The sequence below is a fragment of the Formica exsecta genome, unplaced genomic scaffold (assembly GCF_003651465.1).
Source record: "Formica exsecta isolate Colony F162 unplaced genomic scaffold, ASM365146v1 scaffold138, whole genome shotgun sequence".
In the NCBI taxonomy this organism is placed as follows: Eukaryota; Metazoa; Arthropoda; class Insecta; order Hymenoptera; family Formicidae; genus Formica; species Formica exsecta.
In genome coordinates this window covers 304,568-318,679 of record NW_021848711.1, presented here as the reverse complement: position 1 = coordinate 318,679, position 14,112 = coordinate 304,568, and the positions used below count along the sequence as shown (strand labels likewise).

The following is a 14,112-nucleotide window of genomic DNA, read 5'->3' as shown; positions in this document are numbered from 1 at the left end:
AAGTCGAACATAGCCAAATGAAATATATATATATATATATATATATATATAAGTGTCATAAGTGTCATAAGTTTCACATGGTAACATTTTTTCAATTTAGCAAGACAAAATATCAGGATTGGTTTTTTTATATAGAAATATTATATCTATTTTGCGTCACTATAAATGCCGCACCCTGTATATATATATATATATATAAAGTGTCATAAGTTTCACATGGTAACATTTTTTCAATTTAGCAAGACAAAATATCAGGATTGGTTTTTTTATATAGAAATATTATGCATTTTCTATCTATTTTAAAATAATTTTATTCGAATAAATCAATCTGAAATTTAATTTAATTAGTTTTATTGCAATTAATATTAAGTACGTTGTTAATTGTAGTCTTCAAAAGGAGTTTGTTGTGTCGTTTACGGTTAACAAAATATTTATTATTAAATATTTTGCAAAATTACTGAATTGTGAAATAGGTCATTGAGGATTTATCAAATAATTTTCAATATGTGTATTTAAATTTAGGGGTTTTCTAGAGTCGCCAAATACGAATTCGACAAATTTAAAATAACGAAATCAATAAAAGACCTCAAACAAATCAATAATAAATCTTTTTTAAAAATTTGATATGTGTACATACATATCTGCGCGCACTATATTGATTTCACCATTCTGAGTTGATCAATTTTGATAGCGGATTCATATTCAGCAACCTGTAAAACTATAATACATATAATATTATTTTTATAATTGAAATTCTATGTTAACTCTGTATATGAAACTACAATCTGAATGACTCATCTGATATACTTTTGAGACGATAATTAAGTAACGATTATTATAAATGTAAGCCTTAAAATCTAACTCAACTTTATTATTATGTAACGAGAAAACGCGACATTTCCGGACATGGGTTGCAGTTTCAAAAATGTTTTGTCACTGTTTATTAATTTTTAAATATTATTGGTTGTTTTGAAACATCCTATATATACACATGTTTTTAAGAATTACGGATATAAACACAGTAATAGGAAGCAATTCTAATTATTAATATGAATAATCTAGATAAGTGAACAGTATCGAGAGAGAAGGTTTCAATCTGCAAGCAATTCAACGATTCCGAAATAAAAAATATAATCCTACAGACAAATTTTTATCGATTATTTATTTTAATTGTCCGATAAATAAAGGAATATATTTGATTGAATTTTCAAGAGATAAAATCATTGAAAGATAAAAATAAGTATAAAAAACTTGACATGAATGTTATGTCTGCTCATAAAAAACTTTATTCGAGATATAGCGCTATTCAAAGTGTGTACAATATATGTTATTTATTACATTAAAATATTTCCGCACTATGTGTTACTGTAACAAAATTTTGCATATTTTTTCGTTTTTTAACGTAGACAATTTTTATGAGTGATTATTATATTCATAATAAAGTTCAATTTGAACAATTTAATTTAATATATATTTATTGTGTGGTCTACCTTCTTTAATTTAGGAAATGAAAGGAGCACTTCCACTCAAGGACTACTTCCATTCAAGGACCACTACCTTTCACTCCCTTATTTTTATCTCTCGATGATTTTATCTTAGAAATTCAACCAATTATTTTCCATTATTTGTCAGACAATTTAAACAAATAATCGACATAAGCTTGTATATGGGACCATGTTTTTTATTTCGGAATCCTTGAATTTTTATTTGCAAATTGAAATCTTCTCGATACTATTGAGCTACTCATCTTAATACTTATTGTTACAATTGCTTCCATCTCTATTACTGTGTTATTATTGTTAATTGTTCTCTATGATCAAATTATTTTTTTTTTAATTTCTTTTGATCTTTGCATAGAAGAGAACAGATCTCTCTTATAATGTGCTTTTCCAAGTTTCTTTGATCATATCCGCGGCTTTCTCGCCGATCATAATAATTGCTGCATTTGTATGACCAGAAGGTATCGTGGGCATGATCGCAGCGTCTACTACTCTAAGTCCCTTAACACCATACACTTTTAGTTGCGGATCAACAACTGCGTAAACATCCGTCTTGGGTCCCATTTTGGCGGTTCCGATCTCGTGATTCATCATGGATGGTAGATGTTTAATGGCGCAACGCCAATAATCATCAGAAGCAAAATCAAATGATTCGCAGCCTGGTATTTTTATGTCGTGTAATCGACTGCCGTATGCTTGAAAGGCTTCAGTCTTGGATATGTTGAGAGCGTGTTTTATTCCCTCTAGGATGATTTCTATGTCAGCCGGATGACTGAAAAAGTTTGGATCCATCTTGGGTGGCTCGAACGGATCCTTCGATTGCAACGTAAGACGACCGACGCTTCTAGGATATTGAACAATTGGCCAGATCGACCAGGCTTCCTGATTTTCGATGGGCTTGAAGACAGTGTTGTACAGATTGTCTGAGAGACTTAAGCTCTTTTTCAGGACTTGACCATTGTCTGAATGCAGAGAGCCAGATATAAAGAGAAGCTCGACATCCGGTTTCTCATCAGGAGCGTACTTGGTTCTGATAAATGCCAGTGCTTCGGCACCTCCTGGAACCGTCATTATTCCTTCCTTATGCAGGACGTATTCCAACAATACGCTAGGATTTATGAGCTTGTTCTGCAGTAATGACACGCTTTGGTTCACCATGAAAGTCAGTCCCAAAAAACCGATGTGTTCATACATGTTGTAACCGACTTTGGAATCCTGAATCACTGGTATGTTTAATTTTTCTAGATGGTCTCTAGGTCCAATTCCTGATAACATTAGCAATTTGGCTGAATCAATCGTACCGGCGGATAGTAAAACTTCCTTCGAACAACTGACTGTCTTCCACACATTGTTTTTGACATATTCAACACCGTACACACGTTTGTCCGCATTGATTAATACTTTGGTTACTCTAGCACCGGTGATGATTTCCAAGTTCGGCCGATTTAGCTGAAGATAAGCCTTGGCAGCGCTACATCGCGTTCCATGATCCATATTTACCTGAAGATACGAAAAACCTATCTGATCCTGGCCATTGTAATCCACAATTTCATATCCCAATTCTCGACCAGCTTCTAAATACGTCATTGCCAACTTTGTATGATAGGGCACGTGTTCCACACACAAGTAACCGTTTTCATTGTGATATGAAGAATTCTTGATACCTGAAAATGGAAATAGCGTTTTATAATGTCATAAGTTTCATGGTATTTGTGACATTTTTTCAATTTTGCAAGACAGAATATCAGGATTGGATTCTCTTATATAGAAATATTATGCATTTTCTACCTATTTTAAAATAATTTTATTCAGATAAATCAATTTGAAATTTAAGCGGAAAAAGTTTAAAGAAAATATACATAGGCGAAAAATAATTCTTATTAATCTTTATTTGAGACTTAACAAAAGCCTGATACAAAAAAATTACTTTTTTAAGAATTAACGTCAAAAGTCACACGTCAAAAAATATTGTTACACTCTTTTATAAAAAAAAAATTGTTCTTACTAAAAAAGTAATAACAGTAAAAAAAGACAGAAATTTTTAATAAAGAGTTATGCATATAATAATTAATAATTAATATGTACATAATAACTAATTTATGCACATATACAAATTTATTATTTCATATCATCACATATTGTTTTATATTATATTGTAAAGCTATTAATTATTAGGTTTTATAATATAGTGCAGTATAATTATGTATTATATCTTCTTCCCAACCCGTACCTCTTGTCAGAGGACCCCTCTACATATGTCTACAGTGTGCGCCTTTTTATGATTTTCCGCAGACATATGGGACCTATAGTTTAACACCGGTTCTGAACAGCCTAGATTAGAGAGGTTCTCTTGGCAAGATACTCTCGGTGATTTGCCATTGCTTTCCGAGAAGTGGCGATCGAATATATTCGATGTTTCTGACTGGATTTAAATCCGAGCCCTTCGGCATAAAGAGTAGACGCACAACTCTCTGTGCCACGATCGCACACATATTATATCTTACTTGAGTATTTTATTTGCATGTATGTATTTTATATGATTGTGTGAATCTACGAAATATATTTTTAGATAAATAATTTCTAAAGATATAATAAAATTATACATGTATTAATAGAATGATATGGGTAATTCAAAAAAAAAAACTTGCCGCTGTTACGAAAAATAATTTTTAACTGTTATAATAAAAAAGAATTTTTTATATATATTAATAAGAGAGCAAAAGAGAAAAAATTAGATATTATATTCAATAATTACAATAAATACAATACAATAATATAGAAAAATTATTACATAGCAGCGCTAAAGTCTATTTGTATTTAATTGTTCCTTTAAATTAACTCTATATTATTTTTGTGATACATATATGGTTTTATTATATGTATTTTTGGAAATTTTTTGTATGGAAATATTTATAGATTTTATAATTATATTAAAATATATATACGCGAATATTCAAATAAAATACATAATAATTATATTGCACTTTATTGCATATAAAATTTTTAATATTGGTACATATATGATATTATATAAAAAAAAAATAAATAATGTAGCGTGTTTATAATACTTTATTTAATTGGCGTACATTTTTTATATCATTATTGTTGCAGGAAAAACAAATTTTTTATTGAACAATTTTTAAACAATTTTTTATTACTATGATAAATTTATACAAAAACTTGATATCAAATGATATTTGGGAAAATTAAACAAAATGATAATATCACAATACAATGATTATTCTCTTATTTTTCTCTCTTTTAATAATTATTCTCTTATTTTTATATTCTCAAGATGTATTATTTCTCGAGTTTGAATACACAGTTAAGCATTGCAGTAATAAATTTTGTTGTTTCTTATGTTTTTAATTATATTATTGTTAGCAACAAATTAATATATTTCTGAATAAATTTAACTATTGTATTTTATCAGCAATACAGGTTTCGTTATAATATCAAATATTTTGATAGATTAGTTATGAGGGCAAAAATTAGTTGTCTTTATACAATAAGAAATGGCAGCGATAGAGAGAAAGCATTTTTTTTAATTGGGTGAATTTTACATTATGTTATTAGGAAGATAAAAAGAACGGACTTACCTGGCACATTAAATCTTTCACTTTTTTTAAAATATGGAAGAACATCCGCGTAGGACCAGCCTACGTTGCCCAAACTAGCCCATTTATCATAATCCAATTTGTTCCCGCGTGTATGAATCATGTAGTATAAAGTACTCGTACCGCCCAAAGCTTTACCTCGCGGCCAGGAACATTGGTGATTTATCATCCCCAAACAGGCGTTCTTCTGAGGTTCCACCTTATATCCCCAGTTATAATCAGTCAATTGGAAATAACCGACTAGTATCGGAATCTGATTGAGTAAGTTTTGCTCATATCCCGCTTCTAGTAGCAGAACTTTCCATCTTTTGTTCTCTGACAGACGATTAGCTAATACAGAACCTGCCGATCCAGCTCCTACGACGATGAAGTCGTACTTGGCATTGGTTGCGAATTCGATCTCTTCTGCAGTTGGATTACCGTAATTCTTGACGAGATTTAGGAAGTTATTATTAACGCCATAGGTTGATGCGATGATGATGAACGGCATTAGAATCCTCATATTATACAATTATAATTCTGTAAAATTATGATTTTAAAACGTCTTTTATGCAGAAACACATACATACATACATGGAGATGAAAAGCAGATACCTTATAGACGTATATATGTTTAATATAATAAGCATGCATGAAATGAAAACAGAGAATAAAGAAGAAGATACATATATTTTGATTAGATAACATGCAGTCTGCATTTTAACATAACGGAAACCTCTAAAAACCTCCAATTTATTATTATTAAAACAAATTTAATTTGAAAATATAAATATGTAATTTATTGAAACTGACTAACAATAGCAGGAGACATAAAAAGGCAAATTTCATACGTGTAAAAGGATATTTCTGATTCAAATAATCGCGGGCTAGTAAGAGCCAGAACGCGGATGGCAGTGCGTCAGTTTCATAGAAAAATAAGTTTTCTATGAAACTGAATATGTGCACAGGGCACGAAATTTATTTGAATTTGTGAGTTCACTCGAGAGCCTAATTTCTTAAATTTGTTAGGATATTTCTGTTTTGCACAATTTTCACATGACCGAATGCAAATATTATTGCAGGGCGATATTATTAAATACTTATTTTAATAAATTTTGAAGAGAGAGGAACGTGCACACAAAATTACACATCCAATCACATAAATAACCACACACTCTCCATCCATCAATTACCCATCCATTCTCTCAGCCACTCATCTATACATATACATATACACACACATACACGGACCGACAAAAACCAGATACTGATACATGACCATAATGACCAGACCGGTATAGAATGTTTCTAAACTTTAGGAATGCATATATTATATAAAGAAATAAAAACAAATTCGATAGCATAATTTCCATATGGCTTACCTTGAATAATATTAATGGAGCCGGATTGTGACTTTTACAGCTCTTAATTCATGAAGGTTTTAACGAAAAAGAGTTTAATTATACTATTTCGAAAATATTTTAGAAACAACAATACACGCATATATAATAAGATATAGAGATTTGTATTTTAAAAATTCTATTGTTTTTATTAAAAAATATAAAATTAATCTTTAATTATATATGGTTTTGAAAATGGGCACAAAGAATCAATATCAAAAATTATTTTTCTTGAAATTCTCTAACTTTTGTCTAAAGGAATTTTTCATAAAATTTTGGTTGTGTATTTGAGATATTTTACTGTTTTATTTAAAATTATATACTCTATGTACGCGCAGCGTGTGTGTGGATGGTTCATGATACCGTATGTATAAATGTGTAAAACGCGCATTTCATAAAGTATTCACTAAAAATAATAAAGTTACATTATCATATTTTTACGTGCTTTATAAGTCATTTTGTCTTATGAAGACTATGTGATATTTCTTAAAATAATGCTTTATACCTATACATGCACACACACACACACACCATTTTTAGTAATTCTTGTGATATCTCTAGGCGATTACAACTGCTTAGGCGCCTCTACGCTGGAATTTGCTTGCGCGCTCCAGCGCGAAATTGCAAAGGCAAATAAAAAGTAGTCTCAAAAATTCCTTTTTTTGTTTTTTTTTTTATATTTTATATTTTAAAATTTATATATATATTTTTTATTTTTGTATTTGTTTTAATATTGTTGAGGGTTAATATATTTTTATACTTTTTTTCTTAATAATACGTTTTGTAAAAAAATAAAATAAAAAGAATTTTTAAAAATTATGTTTTCTGCTCTTGTGAATATTTCTATAATATCCTTGTAATCGAGGTTATTGATCACTTCTTTCTCGATTGATAGGATTGCTAAATCTTATATCTGGTTAAACGAGATTCTACAACCAGGCGTCATTGAATTAGATAAGGACGGTCATTGCAGACCGCGCTGTCAATTTTTACATGTTTTTCACACAGGACACTAAAAATTATTGGTGCCTATTAAAATTTTGCATCTTACGCTGGAATGTACATTGCGTAGTAACGGCTGCCTAGTAATGATTCCACTTTAGATATTTTCGAATTAATAAAAAAAAAGAAAGAAACGTAAAGACCCGACTTTAATTTTATTTTAATATTTTAGTCATGAGAAAATTGTTTATGAATATGAATAGTATGCCCTTATTTATCTGTAATTGACGGTCTTTAGAATATTGTTAGAGAAAGTGAAAGGGGAAGGGGAAAGAGAAAGATTATATCGTTTTTTTTCTCTAATAATTAGATGTACATATATTAATTAAAGCATTACTAGCGCAAACTTCTTAAATATTGGGAATATGTATTCGCAATGTATTTTGCTATATTTTGTCACATTTTGAAAAGTGAACGAGAACTAATAATAACTAATAATGATATCAATATTTGGTATCATAACAGTATAAATACATATATAACATCATATAAGTAAAGAAATTTTAAAAGTGCACGTATAAACTATTTTATTATTTTATTAGATGCACACAAGTATCCCTATGCATATGTATATATTTTTATATGCAAGAATATATACATATATATATCGGCCTTCTTTCTTCATATGAATACACATGTCTTCTAACGAATACTTGTTCACAGTATGAACGGTCGTATTTTTGCCCACGAAAGTGAAATGAGTTATGAAAAATGTATATGCTACTATAATTATATATAATATATAAATTACGGCAATAATATATAAATTACCAATACAGATGGTTAATGTGATAAATATCATTGAAGTAATCATATTTACCAATAATTTTACAAAGTAAAATTTATTTAAAAAATTATAATTACATATTATATTTATATATATATATATATATATATATAGCTTAACATAAAATTTACGTTTAAAAAATATTCTCAAATCTAAAAGCAATTCAACAACAATATTTTATAAATAAAATCGATAATTGTTTGATATTGACTGTAAAAGTATAACTTTTGTAATATGTATTAGTTTTTAATTATTTATTTATATTTATATTTTTTTTTACATCGGATTATCATTTTTTGATAAAGTTTATATTAATAAAAGCATAATTTTAATACACATTGTGTTTTAATAACATTATTTTTCTTAAAAAATATCAATCATTTAAAGTTAATGATTGAGAAGATACGAATACTCTTATAACTTACTGTCTGCAAATTAGTACTATATTTGTTGATATAGTACAAAAAAATTATCACAGTCGAAAAATTAGAGTATTATTCTTTCGTGTAAAAACTAAATCGGGCACGAACTTATGCAATCATCCAATATTTTATACATATAGATATTTGTATTTATATGTATCTTTTTTCTCTTTTTTTCTTCTCTTCTTGATATATAATGAACAAATATTTTGATAGGATGACTCTTTAAACATTAAATATACTTTTTTGAAAACAATATTTTTTGTAACTCTAATCTCTGTGTTTTTCCTTGTAACATACTTAAATATAGTAAGTAATAACAAAATAAATTGTTTTAATTTAAATATAATATGAAGAAAAGGTAAATGTTCAGATTAACTTATACCTTGCGGATCGTTTTCATTTTCACATATATTATAGAGGGCACATTTCTAAGTAATACGCACTTTGAATTTTGTGGCGCTCTCTTCTGGTTCCAGAGACATGCAATTTTAAAGTTTCACAGTTTTATTGCTTTTTCTGTTATAAAATAAGAAAAAATAAAGTTTGTTTACGTTGTATTTGTGTAAAGCAGAAAAAAAACATAAACACGCAAGTAAGATATAGTGAAAAGATCATAAAAATAAATGCGAAAATTATGATAATTCAAAATCGCAAATGTAAACAAAAAAAAACATAAACACGCAAGTAAGATATAGTGAAAAGATCATAAAAATAAATGCGAAAATTATGATAATTCAAAATCGCAAATGTAAACAAAAAAAAACATAAACACGCAAGTAAGATATAGTGAAAAGATCATAGAAATAAATGCAAAAATTATGATACTTCAAAATCGCATATCTCTGAAACTAGAAGAGAGCGCCACAAAATTCAAAGTGCATGTTACTTAGGAACGTGTCCTCTATAATATATATAAAAATGAAAACGATCCGTGAGGTGTAAGTTAATCTGAACATTTACCAAATAATTTAAATAAAACTTGTTTTTTTTTATATTTTTTACATTCGTTGTTTTCGTTATCGATTGAATGTACTCATTTTGTTTACTTGCAACTTTAATTGTCTACAAGATATTATGCATGAAAACTGATATAATTATTTCGTAAAATATTATGATACTGATTGTTTCAAATATCCCCATTCTTCCTTGATCATATCTGCTACTTTCTCGGCTATCATATAAACAGGTATATTTGTATGCGCCGATATAATGTCGGGCATGATGGATGCGTCTGCTACTCTCAGTCCTTGAATATCGATTACCTGTAAGAACATTGCTATGTAAATTCATAAATATGTATATAAACACATTGTAGATTAATAGTATCTAATAATATCTACTGTATTCTTTATAAATACTTTAGTGTATCTTTCAAATACCTTTAATTTGGGATCAACAACAGCAGTTGGGTCTTCCCTTGGTCCCATCTTGCAAGTACCGGAGTAATGATAGATGGTACATGGGATCAGTCTGATCGCACACTCCCAATAAGCAAAGGAATCATAACTGTAGTTTTCGCATCCGGGAAGAGTATCATTACATAATTGCGAATCGAACGTCTGCATCGCCTTTGTTTGACTGATCTTCATCGCAGCTTTAATACCGGCGATCATTGTCTTAACGTCTTCCACATCATCGAAATAATTTGGCACTATCTCAGGTTTAACGTTAACATCATTAGCTAATAATCTTATCCGTCCCCGACTCTTTGGTTTCAACAGCATTGGCATTACGGTCCAACCGTGTTTATAGATATATTTATGCCATATCTGATGCATTTGCGTATTTAAACCCATTACAGTCGGAAGAAGAAGATCTCCTTTGAAACCACCACCGGTAAACAGTAATTCTATATCCGGCAAACCGCTACGTTTTTCTGGATGCTTAGTATTGATGAAAGCGAGAGCCTCACATGCGCCCGGAATTGTAATTGGTCCCGATCGTCTCATTAGGAAATCCCCTACATACGGATGAGTAGGATTTATTATGTCCTGCATTTTTATATCTACTGATGCATTCACCGTCCACGTCAGTCCGCCGAAGGCCACATGATCCATTAGATTCTCCCCGACCGGCGCATTTCGTATAACATCTATACCGAGTTTGGTAAGATGTTCAGCCGGTCCAATACCGGACAGCATTAGCAACTGAGGCGATCCAATTGCACCTGTGCACAATATCACTTCTTTGCTGGCGAGCACGGAGATAATTCGACCATATTTAGTAAACTCTACACCAATCGCACGATTTGTACGACGATTGATTAGCACTTTTCTCACTATACTCTGACGAGTCACGTGAAGATTTTTACGATCGTGTATGGGATACAGGTATGCTCTATTACTGCTCATGCGGGTGCCATTCATAATTGTGCTCTGCACATATGAAAATCCTATCATGTTTTTTCCGTTGTAATCTACCAGTGGATATTTTAGCTCTTTGCCAGCTTCTACGAAAGCCTCTGCTAATGGTGTATGAAATAACGGGTAGCTAATGTGCAATGGTCCCTTAGTTCCATGATATGTAGTATCCGATTGTAATTCCGGAATATCGATTGTTTCCAATTTCTTAAAGTACTTGAGAACATCTTTGTAAGCCCAACCTTCATTCCCCATTTCAGCCCAGCGATCGTAATCCTCGGCGCCGCCTCTGGTAGCAATCATGTAGTTTAGCACGCTGCTACCGCCCATCACTTTTCCTCTAGGCCAGTTACACCTGTTGTTATTCATACCGAGACAATATCTATTGGACGGCTTTGTTTGATATTTCCAATTAAGATCATTACTTAGCTGTAGAAAATGAACGGCTAGCGGAATGTCCATGAGAATATTCTCGTTGGATCCAGCTTCGATTAGCAATATCTTGACTTGAGGAATTTCACTTAATCTCGCGGCTACCGTGGCACCGGCCGTGCCAGCACCAACCACCACAAAATCATATACATCTCCAGATTCAGGAGTCGTCTCCGGTATTTCCTGGTTTAGATAATGTTGGCCTTGTTCCAGAAAGTTCAGGACTCCGATACCCATCCCGAGTAAATTTGATAAATTCGATATATTCTCATCACCGTACAGATTACTATACTGTTTCGGTAAAGATTGCCTGTCTGATTGTATCGGAACGATTATGGCAACGATACTGAAAAGAACAAACATCTTGCTCACCTTGTAACTTAGTACCTTACTCAACATATCCAAGCAATTGGCTTCTAAACGTTTCGAGTGGGACACAATAATAAAGAACTGCCTCTGGAAGTTTGAATATATAGTTACATTGAGATCCATGTTTTATATAGATGTCACTGTATGCACTAACGTACATCACATATACACGATAAAATATCATTTAACGCAGCATGTATTAACAAAGGTAAAAGGAGGTCGCCTCGAGTCAATTAATTCCAAGAATTTAAGCGCAAAAACATAATAGCATTTGTACCGACTCGTTTTTAATACAATTGTTTTTAATATCGCAAAATGATGCAGTATTGATTTTGATATTGATATTAATATTATGCTTATGATTTATGTTAGCAAAGTACTTTTTATGCTATTAAACGTCATACTATTATGGATATCATACTTCAAACAAAATATAATCTTTTTATTAAAAAACATAAATAGCAACTAAATATTTTTATCTTATTACTTTTTATATGTAATCTATTTAAAAAAACTTATATTTATATATAGAAAGAAACTCTATGACGTGTGGTTAAGCGATTTTTTCTATTATTGCACAATATAATGCAGTTTAGCACAAAAGTTATTAATTGTGTAGGAAAATACAGTTAAATATTACAAAGAAATTTGACTCTTTAGTGTAGATAGCATTAAAGATACATTTCTGAAATATTATAGAGAAATTTGAACATAATTATAATCCGTAATTGTAAATGGCATTAATGTTCCAAATTATACACTACGTAACCTAAAATATAATGTAAAGTTTTATAAATATTATTATAAAATTTTATATATATTTTATATGATATAATAAAATCGAAATTTTATATAAAAAAAAAAAATTAAAATTTCATATGTTATAACAATGAATGCATTCCATTTTGTTAAAAATTGTTACATAGTGTGTTTACAAAGATTAGCATAATAAATCGTTTATTTGTCTGTCTTTCCATGTTTTTTATACACATGGAAACAAACTATTGAGTTAATGTGCAATATATAAACGCGTTAGCTTGTTTATATCCATTGGAATGCCGTATAACAAGAAAATATTAGCTGGAATATCAATGTATATCATTAACATTATAGTTATATATATAGGATGTCCCATAAGTAATAGTGAAATGGAAAGGAAGCGATATAAGATAATTTCTATACAAGATAAGGGAGTAAAAAAGAACACACACTTAGCATTTTCAATGACTTTTATTTTTGATATTATAATTAGTGCAGATGAAAAATGCGCCGTGATTTATTTATTTTTCTTTATTATTATTTTTATTTTATCTAAAATGTTCGAAGTGCCTTTAATCTTGATACATTTTCAAATTCTCTTTCTTGAGAATTTTTTTATATAGTCTATCAAAGATATATGTATCTATATTGTTGCAAAGCCATTGACATTTTGTCATTGATGTATATTTTGAAGAATAGGCATTAGCATTTATACATTATATTTTTTAAGAATTTATGAAATATATCTTCTGATCTTTTATTGACGTCAAACTGAAATAAATAAGTTTTTTGATGAAACCACTTGTATTTGATAATGTAGAATAGTAAAATATGCCGAAAACTCTCTTTTTGTTTCATGAATTAATAAATAACTGTAAATCTTGTTCAAATTGTTAGGTTCTTTTTTGCTGAAAATGTAGAACACATGTAAATGAATTAATAAATTATATATGCATTTATTAATGCAGGATAATAAAAAAAGCAGTTGTCGGCTGCAGTGAAGACACAGGAATCTTAAATTTTTGGACGACTAATTCATTTTTGCTTCCTCATAGAGGAAGCTTTGTTCGTGACAAAATTTTTAAGACTCAGATCATTTAGCATCGTCTATTTTTTGCTTACCATAATAACATCATATGATTGCCCTTTGTTTATCACTAGCTATTCATTGATTATGTAATATTAACATAGGGCCAGCTCACTGTTCTTGACAAACATGAATAGTATTAAATTATGATATTAATGATTTTAAATGGTATTAATTTGTTCAAAGATTTATTAATTTGTTCAAAGATTTAGTAACAGTCAATTTGATCATAAGTTGACCATCAAGGTCATCAAATTTGATACAAAAGTAATTATTCATTGCATATTTTGTGACTTGTAATTTATAAGGAATGCCATTATAAAATATTTCAGAAATGGAAAGGAGAGAGAATACAAAAGGAAAAATATTTTTTATTTTATTTCATATATATATATA

General features: G+C 29.7%; 3 protein-coding genes across 3 annotated transcripts in view; 1 reads left to right on the top strand and 2 right to left on the bottom strand.

Moving 5' to 3' along the window:
- Window positions 1-14,112, top strand: part of LOC115246090 (flotillin-2) — a 43,921-nt gene that overhangs the window by 5,166 nt on the left and 24,643 nt on the right. The gene's annotated exons all lie outside the window — the stretch shown is intronic.
- Window positions 1,473-5,724, bottom strand: LOC115246085 (glucose dehydrogenase [FAD, quinone]-like). Its single transcript, XM_029824683.1, has 2 exons — window positions 5,099-5,724; window positions 1,473-3,163 (listed from the first exon to the last, which is right to left on the bottom strand). Exons 1-2 carry the CDS (start codon window positions 5,616-5,618, stop codon window positions 1,875-1,877), a joined length of 1,809 nt encoding a protein of 602 aa, XP_029680543.1. The 5' UTR covers window positions 5,619-5,724; the 3' UTR covers window positions 1,473-1,874.
- On the bottom strand, window positions 9,751-12,008 carry LOC115246081 (glucose dehydrogenase [FAD, quinone]-like). The gene is made up of 2 exons (XM_029824677.1): window positions 10,089-12,008; window positions 9,751-9,971 (listed from the first exon to the last, which is right to left on the bottom strand). Exons 1-2 carry the CDS (start codon window positions 11,991-11,993, stop codon window positions 9,819-9,821), a joined length of 2,058 nt encoding a protein of 685 aa, XP_029680537.1. The 5' UTR covers window positions 11,994-12,008; the 3' UTR covers window positions 9,751-9,818.

Bases quoted from the DNA above. Each gene is read 5' to 3' on its own strand.
- LOC115246085 (XM_029824683.1), bottom strand. From the start codon at position 5,618: ATGAGGATTCTAATGCCGTTCATCATCATCGCATCAACCTATGGCGTT. The intron at 3,164-5,098 runs GTAAGTCCGTTC...TTCCATTTTCAG, and splicing joins TGAAAGATTTAATGTGCCAG to GTATCAAGAATTCTTCATAT.
- LOC115246081 (XM_029824677.1), bottom strand. From the start codon at position 11,993: ATGGATCTCAATGTAACTATATATTCAAACTTCCAGAGGCAGTTCTTT. The intron at 9,972-10,088 runs GTATTTGAAAGA...ATGTTCTTACAG, and splicing joins TTGTTGATCCCAAATTAAAG to GTAATCGATATTCAAGGACT.